Source organism: Chelonia mydas, chromosome 7 (assembly GCF_015237465.2).
Source record: "Chelonia mydas isolate rCheMyd1 chromosome 7, rCheMyd1.pri.v2, whole genome shotgun sequence".
NCBI lineage: Eukaryota > Metazoa > Chordata > Testudines > Cheloniidae > Chelonia > Chelonia mydas.
In genome coordinates this window covers 89,370,411-89,382,539 of record NC_057853.1, presented here as the reverse complement: position 1 = coordinate 89,382,539, position 12,129 = coordinate 89,370,411, and the positions used below count along the sequence as shown (strand labels likewise).

Here is a 12,129-nt window from a genome sequence, read left to right as displayed (position 1 = left end):
CCACACACAGCTTCGAAGGGGGGGCACCGAGGCTCGGTGGGGCGAGCCAGCGCTCACGGATCCAGCCCCTCAGGGGCTGAGGCGTGGGGCTTCTGGCCCGCGGCACCAAGACTTGCGACAGCCAGGTGAAATTAAGCAACGGGACGGCTCCGGCCTGCAGGGTCCCCATCCCTGACCTAGGAGGAAAGATTGAAAAAACTGTGTTTGTTTAGTCTGGAGAAGAGAAGACTAAAGGGGGACAGGACAACAGTCTTCAAGTATGTAAAAGGTTGTTATAAAGAGAAGAGTGATAAATTGTTCTCCTTAACCACTGACAACAGGACAAGAAGTAATGGACTTATATTGCAGCAAGGGAGATTTAAGTTAGACATTAGAAAATCTTCCTAATTGTAAGAGTAGTTAAGCACTGGAACATATTACCTGGGGAGATTGTGGAATCTCCGTCATTGGAGGCTTCTAAGAACAGGTTACACAAACATCTAACAGAGATGGTCCAGATAATACTGAGTGCAGGGGACTGGACTAGATGACCTATCGAGGTCCCTTCCAGTCCTGCATTTCTGTGAGTCTAACTATTGGATTACAGAGTCATTCCCACTCTCTCCTTCTCTGATCTAATGACTGTTCCACTGTGGATAAATCGTTAAACAGTCACTGGGCCCAAAAGGGAGCGAAAATGGGAATTATTCTGTAAGTCAGTTGTTAGGGCACCCACCTGGGAGGTAGGAGACCCCAGTTCCAGTCTTCCTGCTACAATCATTCTTGCATTATTTATCCATAGTGGAACAGCTTAAACAAGAGAAACAGAGAGCTCCCACATCAGAATATCCCATAATTCAGGGGTTAGAGAACGCTCCCGGGAGGCTGGAGACCACTCTTCAAATCCTCTCTCCTCCTCTAGCAGTGAGGGAAAAGCTGAACCTGCGTCTCTCACAACCTAGCAGAGTGCTCTAACCCCTGGGCTAAAAGTTATGACAGACAACAAAAGCTCCTCCTCTTGCTGGATTTTGAATGGGACCCGATACGACAGGTGGCCTCCGAGCACCTCTGCAGGATTGGGCCCTGCATGAAACTTTGGCAGCCATATGCCTGGTGTGTTGGTGAGGTGTTTCACTGGTTTATGAATCACTCTGGGGTGGGAGATAGGGTCTCTGGATGCCTAGAGGGAGGCTGCAGTGTGCATGACCAGAGGCAGAAATTTAGGTGCAGAGGGATTTTTTTTACTCTGAAAACGGTGCCGAGTGAGTCTAGGCTTCAATGGGAGTTTTGAGGATCACAGTGGAGCCAAAACTGGAACTTAGGTGCCTACATCCCTTTGTGGATCCCACACTTGAACACCAGCAGATGTGAGCAGCAGAGTAAATGGTTAAATTTAATTAAGTCTGAGTGGTATAAGCATGTCAGCTGATATAAATTACTGACCTACTGGTAGAGACAGTCATCAGCCCATTACAATGCTTTTGTCACTATGTTGTGTCATAAAGAGAGCAGTGCAAAGAAGCTGGAATGTACCAGTGAATCTGACCCATTTGTTTAAAAATATAAAAATCCCTAAAATATAAAATAAAATAGTAAGATTTTAAAAGTTTCTCTGCCGTTCAATTTAAGGTACCTGTTATCTGAAAATTCCTCCTGGTCCGCGCTAAGGTTGTAGTGTTTTCTTGCCCAGTAGTTCACTCTGTTATTTCCAATCCAAACATCATAGCCAGCATCTGCTAGTATGAAGCCCAGGCTGCTGTTGGCCATATTCGCAACCCAGGTGGTTCCCTCTAAAACTAAGCCATGCTGCAGAAGAACAGGCTGAAGACGTGAGAAAGAAAGAGAGGGATTATTTTACAAAAGTAGAATCTCTCTAATAGGATAATAAAATAACACTTGACTCCCTCTCCTTGGATTTCTTTCACAATGCACATCTATTGGAGATATTTGCTACTAGCAGTCGCATATTAGTTACATGCCATTGTAGGCAGCGTCATCATACCACACTCTCCATAATCTTATAAAGCTGAGTCTTGAAGTAAATTAGGTTTTTTGTCCCCACTGCTCCCCTTGGAAGGCTGTTCCACAACTTCACTCCTCTGATGGTTAGAACCCTTCATCTAATTTCAAGCCTAAACTGATTGATGGCCAGTTTACATCCATTTGTTCTTGTATAATCATTGGTGCTTAACTTAAATAGGTCTTCCCCCTCCTTGGTATTTATCCATCTAATGTATTTATAGAAAGCCACCATATAGAGTGACCAGATAGCAAGTGTGAAAAATCAGGACAACAGATGGTGGGCAATAGGTGCCTATATAAGACAAAACCCTGAATAATGGGACTGTCCCTATAAAATGAAGACATCTCCCCTCAGCCTTCTTTTGGTTAGGATAAACAAGCCAAGCTCTTGAGTCTCCTCTCATAAGATAGGTTTTCTATTCTTCGGATCATCCTAGTAGCCCTTCTCTGGACCTGTTTCAGTTTGAATTCATCTTCCCTAAACACGGGAGACCATAATTTCACACAATATTCCAGATGAAGTCTCACCAGTGCCTGTAAAATGGTACTAACACTTGCCTTTCTCCACTGGAAATACCTCACCTGATGTACGCTTGGACTGCATTAGCCTTTTTCACGCTCACATCACATTGGTAGCTCGTAGTCATCCTGTGATCAACCAATACACACAGATCTTTCTCCTCCTCTATGGCTTCCAACTGATAAGTCCCCAGTTTATAGCAAAAATTCTTGTTGTTAATCTTGCTCTTTGTACTATTAAATTTCATCCCATTTCTATTACTCCAGTTTTCAAGAACCTCCAGATCTTGTATGGTTTTCCAGTCCTCCTCTGTATTGGCAATACCTCCCAACTTTGTGTCATCAGCAGATTTTATTAGCACACTCCCACTTTTTGTGCTAAGGCGTTAACAAAAATGTTAAATAAGACTGGTTCCAAGACTGATCCCTGAGGAACTCCACTAGTAACTTCCATCTAGCCTGACAGTTCACCTATGATCCACTGTATGATCAGTATGATCCATTGTACTCTCCCCTTTAACCAGTTCCTTACCCACCTTTCAGTTCTCATATTAATCTCTAATCTTCTCCACTTTAACTAATAATTTCCCATATGAAAGTGTATCCAGGTAGATTAGATCTACTGCATTTACTTCCTCTAAAAAATCTGTTATCTTCTCAAAGAAGGAAGTCAGGTAGGGCTGGTGCAATATACCTTTTGTAAAACCATGTTGTATTTTATCCCAATTACCGTTTACTTCTATGTCCTTAACTACTTTCTCTTTCAAAATTTGTTCCAAGATTTTGCATACAATTGAGGTCAAACTAACAGGCCTATAGTTTCCCAGATCACTTTTTATTCCTTTCTTAAAAACAGGTACTCTATTAGCAATTCTACAATCATAGGATACATCCTCCGTGTTTACAGATTCATTAAAAATCCTTGCTATTGGTCTTTCACTTTCATGTGCCAGTTCCTGTAATATTCTTGGATGAAGATTATCTGGGCCCGCTGATTTAGTAAAATAGAGCCATACCTGAGTTCTTACAATTTCCTATGCCAAAGGGAATTCTGTTGATACTAAGATAATAGCCATCGTCTGTCATAATTTCATACTCCTCACTCAGATATCCTCTGTAGCGAATGATCTCACTCTGCAGGAAACAAAACAAAGGTGTTTTCTAGAATTGTTTGCACTTTTGACGTTATCTGGGGGCAGTCAGGAGGGCGTCTCTCACATGGAAGTATCTAGAAAGACTTATTTCTGTTTAAAGAAAAGGAGTACTTGTGGCACCTTAGAGACTAATCAATTTATTTGAGCATAAGCTTTCGTGAGCTACAGCTCATTGCATCCGACAAAGTGAGCTGTAGCTCACGAAAGCTTATGCTCAAATAAATTGGTTAGTCTCTAAGGTGCACAAGTACTCCTTTTCTTTTTGCGAATACAGACTAACACGGCTGTTACTCTGAAACCTGTCATTATTTGTTTAATTTTCATAAGCTTTTACAGTTTCCAGTTTTCAGATGAGCCAGTAAACAAATCGGTGTATGTACAACCTGTCCCAAACAAGGAAGTATTGAACAGGACAGCTCATTTTTCACTACTTGTCTTCTTATACCATAAGAATATTTCCATTAAGATGGAATCAGGTTTTCTGGAAAGGTCTTGGCTAACCTTCAAAAAAATATGGAGGCAGAAGCTGATTTAAACAAATCTCTAAAGGATGAGAAGTGAAATGTAGAAGAAAATAAAGAGATTGGCTCTGGATTGTTGAATGCACTCCTCTTAGAAGACAAAGTTAAAAGGAGTACACTATTGCCCCATTCTCAGGCAGAGTGCATCTGGGGAGTCTGGAGATATGCGGTCACTGGGTTTACCTGTTACTATTATATTTACTTTGTGAAGTTCAGCCTTGGAGATCATTGGGATAATTATTATTGTACTCTCATTTCTGTCTCCATTTCAAACCTCTTCCTTAGCCTCCTTAGAACGAGCAGTAACTGGACAGAAAAGATGGCACGTGCTTCTGCCCACCAAGTGCCTCCAAACCCTGTGCAGCAAGGAGATAGCAAGGGCTGACCTTGCAAATCACTCCTTACAATCTTGTTTTTTAAAACTTCTCTTTCCTTTTCTTTGCTGTATATCTGTGTCCCTCTGCCACGTACATTACAGTTCTTTGTGAATATGGCATTGGATGTGATCCAGGTGCCAATATATTGTTTGTACATTTAATTCATTTTAGTTCATTAATTTAAAATTTACAAGAGGTCATTTCATATGCACCCACTCTGGACTCTTTACATACATTGCATTTCAGAATGGTGAGATATTCCTGTATCATGTAATGGACTGCTCACAATTAAGCCTCCAAAAGAAACTAAGAAAGGTACTTGTGAGTTAGTCTTTTGCTGGTAAAGAACTAAAACAAACACATAAAACATGCTCAGAAAGAAAATTTGTAATTTATATTAAGCTGGGATCTAATGGAGCATTGTGAAATAATAAATAACCAATATACCATATATGTGAAACTAGGCTGGGTAACATATTCAGTTATTGCCTCACCTAGGAAACAGAATTTAGTAAACTTAAAAACTGTCTTGCTCTGGTTACTCAGCTCTTTCTTCAAGCCAAATATATTCTCTTCATATTAGAACACATGTAACCATAAGGGATAACAATGTCTCAGGATAACTGTAGGGAAGGAACAGTGGGTTCACAGAAATGTGGCTTCCCCTCTGCTCTCACAGGGTAGTAATTACTTCTGGCCTACATCATGCTATCTCTCCTGCACTGGCCAGTGAGTAGGGGGTGATGTTAAGGCTCCAGTCTTCTCCCCTGCTTGCTCCAGGAAGGGAGTAAGCAGATGAACTCCTGTATACCTGGACACAAAATGTAGGTAGCCTGTGAAAGGGGGAGTCTTATGCCCTTTTAGTCCCCTGAACAGACATATAGCCCAAGTTACAATCCAGCCTTTAATACTCCCATGAAAATATTACATTTCTTTTTAAATTGACAGCTATTACTTTGATTAAAAAACATCATAAAGGAACTATTCACTTTATGTGCCTCTTCCACCAGCAGGACTACACCAAAAACAAAAGGCTGCTCTCTCGAACAAAAACATAGCCAAGGTCTCACTTATTAGTCCAATATAGCCTTCAGCAAAGGAACACTCCAGGGGCTCATTTGAAGAAAGACAAAAAAGTGTGAGAAAACAATTGCTAGGTTGGGGAAAGAACTTGGTTAAAAGGACACTCTGTTAATGAAGAAATTAGTTCGGATGTTATCAATTCATAATACACTTCCCTACTCCGAACCTTTTCTCCAGCAACAATATGCAACGCACAATATTCACGAATGCTTCAGGATTTGCATCCATTCTCCTGAACTCTCAATTCCCTGGGTCATACACGCTACCGTAATAAACAGCCACATCTTGGTTCTGTGTGAAACAATGCACAGATTAACAACATGGATATAAACACATCTTGGTTTTGAAAAACTGCAATACACAGATGCAAAAAACAGTATTATAGTATTACTCAAAATAGGAAACAAATATTAGGGATAGCGTTTCAGTTGTTTGGCCTCATCCGTGTACAATGCCTTTCATTTAACACATCAAGATGATCACGATCAGATGAGTAATGGAATTACATCATTTTTAAATACTGAATCTTTCAGTTTGCTCAAGTTGTCCATTTTCCCAGACAGATCTTTCCTTTCTGTGGGAAAACTAATAGACAAAGCAGGAAACTCCACTTAGTTCCACCCACACAGAGTTTCCATCAGATTGGGGAGGAGAATTTACTCACACGTGTGCAGACTAGTTTTAACAGACTATTTATTTGAACTGAGTTTCAGGCAACATCAACCCTAATTCTCATCAGCCTAACTTTTGTTCACATCACAAGTTGAATACGGTGGGTTCCAGTTTTCTGTTTATAATTTGGTTGGGACTATGGTTACTCATGAAAGTGGGCGTTTATTACTATGGCATAGGACCCAGCCAGTGAATGCAGAAACATTTAAGCTACTTTTAGAAAATTAAACCAAAACATAACTACTATTCCAGTCATGAGATGCTACTGCATAGAGCTTGGTCAGTGTGCCAGAAACATATGCTTTGTGGCATGTTCCCTTGGCAAATTTCAGTTTCTGAAATTTCATTGGTTTGGCACAATCCTGTAAAATTAAAGTTTAGAAGAAGTAATCACAACCATAAGTTAATCATTTTAAATTCACTGCTTATATTCATTTATTCAGGTGTACAAAATTATGTTAAAGTTAGGAAATGTCAGTTTCCAGTATAACATCAATTCATCCCCCCATGTGTCCATACACAAACAAGAAGAGAAATGGCCATTTTTAACAGTTTATATCTTGGCAAAAGATAAATTGAATTTCATGGGACAGAGGAAAGGCACTTCTATAGTCTGAGGGCATTCCCCCTGCTGAATTCCTCCTGTGCATTTGAACTGATTTGTGGTTATACTTCTGTTATAAACCTAAGATTGTGTCAACCACATTAAATATAAAACATTGTAATTGCAAAGGGAACATAATAAATCCTCTATTATCTGGCACCCCTGTTCTCAGGAGACTCATGAAATATCCTCTGGATGGAACTCAAAGTACCATGCATATCCTAATGTTCAGTTGAATAAATCTTCTGAAAACCACTGCTGGAGCATATACCTTCTGAGAGCCACAAAGGAGTTAAATCTATTAGGTACTTATTGCACTATCATGTTTTCTAATCTTTATGTCGTTTTTCCATTAAGTAAAGATAGATGCACCCTCAGCAGACTTCCCCATCCCCCAGTTCTCTCCTTCCTCATTAAAAACAATACAGACCTCCTCGTTCCTTCAGAAGGAATCTGACAGGCAGCAACAACATCTCTATCTATAGAACTGTCAAAATGCTCTACAGATTTGTTCTGATACAATAACCAAGTAATTCAGAGACAATTTATTAATCAGTCTATCTCCAGAAAGGTAACCAAAAAGCAGTTTTGATTCAGGGAAAAAGAAGAGATTACCAGCGTTCACTTGCTGTACCAGATGGGAATCAGATGCCTTAATGGTTGCACTGTTGATGGCCGTAATTGAAATGAAGCAGGAGAGAGAAAAGAGAATAAATCACACAGAACTTTTCTCCCCAGCTTATTATTACATCAGTATGTTATTATTAAAGGGTGTGCACAACAGCATCTCTGTTGCCTCCCTTTATTATTAATATTAATAAGCATAATTTTGCAGGCTGTTATCTGCTTTCTAAGGAAAGACTCAAACCTTGTAGCTAAAAGACTGATTTATGGTTAGGAATTTCAGCTATGAATACATTTACCTATACATTGTCACAGCTACTGTCTCTGTCCGTAATGCACAACTGTTTATTCTCAATTCAACCTCGCAAAACTTAGGCCAACATAGCAAGATCGCGCTCCATAGTCCCAAAGGTCATGGTTTGCTACCTTTGGGGCACAGTCAGATGCCCAATCTTCCGTGTCAAACTGCTGCCGTATCACATGCTGCTTCTTTTTGGAGCAGCTGTGAAATTTGCTAATACGGCTTGTGCTCGCAGCACCCTGAGCCATCCAGAGGTGCATAGACAGGATACCAGCAGACAGGATAATGCAGGAATCTGCTTTTTGGCCATCCCTGTTCCACTCCGACAGTGGGCTCCAGACTGGTGAGATTTTTTCCAAAACTGTGATTTCAGGACTAGAGGGAGTGCACCTATGGTGCTTTCTTCCTCTTTCTTTATGCTCCCACCCCCTCAGGAGCATAGGGCATCTGTCAGTTTCTGCCTTTTTTTTTCCTGACACCTTTTTCCTGTCTCGGTCACCGATTGACAGGTCTGGTCTGCTCCTTCAATGTGGCATAGAGAAGAGACCCAATGTCATCGCGTGACAGCCCTCCTGGAGCAGGACAACCCTGCAGTGAGCTCTGCATCTATCATTAAGTGGTTAATCAAACAAACTTAGAATTCAGCTGTCTGCACCTTTAACCTAGTAAAGGAACACAAAAGGTGAGGTACATTCCAAAAGGCCATGCCCTGGCCCTGAGGGGTCTGGAACTGAGGCACTCCTCTCCATCCTGTCCCAGCCATTCCACTGAGATGGTGCAGGCAAGCCCTCTTAACTTGCCAGCGAGCTCCTGGGCCTGCAAGGAAGTCTTGTTGGTACACTGGGAAGAGTGGGATTTTTGCTAGGCAGGGGATGTTTCAGGGCACCGATTAGCATAAAAAGACTTGCTTTCTCCACTGAAGTTTCTCCACTGAAGGAAGATAGATCATATGTCTAAATCAAAACATGCCAGGCAAAACATTTTGAAGACTCACTGTGGGCATGTGTGGCTCTCCCTCGCTGTCAGTCTCTGAGGGAGGCCATGCCCCTTTGCTGACACACTCCTGAAACCACAGTCTAATAAAGGGGGAAATACAAGTCTCTGACTCCAGCCTTTAGGCAAGGTAGTTCAGGGACCCAGGCTCTCAGCCAGGGCGGGGCACCGAAAACAGGGTCTAAGGTGCCAGCAGGGTTTAGGCACCCAGCAAACTGTTTAGGGGGCCAGCAGGGGTGACCAACACCACAGTCTGTCGTCCTGGCTCTGGTGGGTGACACACAAATGCAGGCCTCTTGGGCCTAAGAAGGAGGAGTGCTGCCACCCCAGGGGTGAGGGTAGGGGGATGCAGGCCCACCCGACTCCACTGCATCCCAGCCCAGGGCCCTAACAGCAGTCTGCCACTGGGTCAGCAGGGAATCCCACCACAACATGCTGAGCACAGTTCAGATGCCCCTGCAGCCAGACTACAGTTGGCTATCCCCAGGCTCCTTCCTCCCCTTCCCTCCAGGTATACCTGAACCCCAGGGTCATCCTCCGTTTCCTCGGGGTATACTGCCAGTGGCAATCCCAGCAGCTTCTCAGCGTCAGGCATGTCTGGCAATCCTGGTCCCTGGGAGGTATCCTCGGGGCAGCAGAAGTCTTCCACAGGTTCTGCCTCCAGCAGTAGGCTGGAAGCATCTGCCTTCCCTGGCAGCTCCTGCTCAATTGAGCTGCAGGGCCCGCCTCTTATACTTCCTGTTCCTGCTCTGCCTTTCTGCTTCTGGCATGGTGGCCTAGGTCTTCTGGGTTCTGCCCACCAGGGGGCACCTGGCACTCCCTTGCTGTCAGTTTCCGGAGGAAACCACACCCCTCTGCTACACAGCAATAGCTTTCTTCAGCTTCTACGGCCTCTTGTTCCTACAATCCTGACCCGCAGCTGGGTTCTGTCCCTTGCATACATCAAGCCAAACAGTTGTTCCAAGGCTGAACTTTAAATAATTGAATATAATCATGTAATTTAACTATTCAGAAAAATTACCCATCAAATTTGACAAGAAGTTAGGAATAATTAATACATTTGCAGAAATCAGGGAGAGCCCATGAATGATTCAGTTACTTGTATACGGTCTCAGGGTTCCAAATCCTCTGTCTGCTCTGTAGAAGCGCTCCATCCCCATCAATGCAACATGTCTCTTTTCACGGGAATGCAGAAGGATGTTCATAGGCAAATGTTTTCTGATCATTCAATAACAGGCTGAGCAATAATCAGCAAACATTTGTAAAGATAAAAATCACTGCTTTGGGTCAGAGCAAGGGACTTGAACCACCACCTCCAAGGTGAGTGCCCTAACCAGCAGGCTATAGTCTAACTCTCGCTCTGGCACAATGAACATTTAATTTATACAAAGTGGAACAACTCCCACAGGAAATTAACTCTATAGCCCAGTGGTTAGGCTATGGATATGGAGCACCCAGATTCAAGTCCTTACTCTGAATCAGGCATCCCTCCAAATCAACCTGCAGAATAGATCTTGTCCATTTGGTTAACCTTACAGGATATTAGACAGTAGCAGCAAACTCACCAGTCTCGTTTAGCTGGTCCAAATATGAGTAACCACACACTGGAGTCACAATATCAAAAATGTTACAATAGCACATGTATTGGTAGCCCTTCACAGAACAGGAAGCTGTGTGCCATGCTCTCCATGATGGTGTGACACCATGGTATATCACCAGCTGAGGAAGATTGATTTGTTCCTTGTAGATTCCTTCTTCAAGATAGCTCACAGAATGGACAGCTGCCAATTTGTCAAATACTGCTGTGTTGGGGTCCAGCCCCAGCAAGGATACTTTAAATGACATTTACAAAGGGCCTGACACAGGGCCTGATTTACAAAGGGCCTGATATTGTAAGATAACGTGAGTCTTGGTTTGGATGCAGTATTACTAATCCCAGATTTCTAAGAGTGTTGAAAGGCACTCTTTTACAAAATCTCTCTCTTCTCTTGGTTCTGAGACATCTGGGCCATTACCACATAAGGAGTTGCTCATCTTTAATAATTTCAGGAATTCTGTCTTGTTCCAGATCTTTTAAGATTTTGGTTATAATAGTTAATACATAGCTTCCAATTGCTTTTTTATTGTTTATATTAATGTATTAACTTTTATGTGTGTCTATTTGAACAATATAGCAATGCTGTGCAAATTATAAATAATTTCTTCTATTGCAAACTTCTTACTCTTGTTATTATGAGCTATAAAACCTTTTCTGCTTCATGTTCATAATATCTAATATGACTTTTTATGTTTCATATCAGCTCTATTTCATATTAACCAACAAACCCAAAATAGATTTAACAAACTTGTTTAAATTATGCAGTTTCCTTTTCTTAAAATCTTCTCATTTTGGTACCATTTCTTTCTTTGCTATTGGATCTTGAGCTTGTTCCTGATAAATGTTATTACATTCAGTAACAGGGAAATGTACGCAATGATACATTTATTTTGATACCTTGGCCAAATGTAGCCATATTTTCAGTGATAAAAGAGTTAAAATTACATTATATATACACACATACATACAAAAACTATACATTATTAAGCAAAGTTCCAGATATTGAGATAGCAATTAAGCCACTTGTTGATTCAGGCTTTACATTGGGGCGTCTTACACTAGGTCTGCACTGCAACTAAACACCTGCAGCTGGCCCGGGCCAGCTGACTCAGGCTCAGGATGTTGGCTATACAACTGCAGTGTAGATGTCTGGGCTCAGGCTGGACCCAAGGCTCTGGGACTCCATGAGGGGGGGAAGCGTCCCAGAGCCCGGGCACCAGCCCAAGTGTCTCCATCACAATTTTATAGCCCTGCAGCCTGAGGCCCATGAGCCCAAGTCAGCTGATATGGGCCAGCAGCAGGTGTTTAATTCTAGTGTAGACATATCTTAGAGAAGCAAGGATCACAATCTTCTCTAGTGTTGTAATGGGTGTGGGCAGTTAATGAGTTGAAAGATTTTTTACCACCAGTGTGACCAATCTGTATGCTATGTCGTGAAGAGGAGGTTACTCACCCTGTGCAGTAACTGACGTTCTTCGAGATGAATGTCCCCATGGGTGCTCCACTTCGGGTCAAGGTGCATCCCAGTGCCTTCGATCGGAGATTTCTACAGCAGTATCCCTATGGGCCTTGCACGCGCTGTGCCTACCTCTCGAGCGGTCAGTGTTTGAATAGCGCGTGCACAGCCCGGGCTTCTCAGTTCCTTCTTTACAATGGAGTGTGTTCCAAATTCCAAAGTAGAGG

At 42.3% G+C, this 12,129-nt stretch overlaps 1 protein-coding gene across 1 annotated transcript in view; it reads right to left on the bottom strand.

The window, feature by feature from the left end:
* LOC122461343 (lipase member M-like) overlaps positions 1-9,623 on the bottom strand; it is a 30,421-nt gene extending 20,798 nt beyond the window's left edge. The window contains exons 1-2 of the mRNA XM_043550754.1: positions 9,367-9,623; positions 1,613-1,800 (exon numbers count right to left, since the gene is read on the bottom strand). Coding sequence (XP_043406689.1) covers positions 1,613-1,800; positions 9,367-9,444 — 266 coding nt within the window. The 5' untranslated portion in view covers positions 9,445-9,623. The remainder of the gene's footprint in view (positions 1-1,612; positions 1,801-9,366) is intronic.
* Between the last annotated feature and the right edge of the window lie 2,506 nt (positions 9,624-12,129).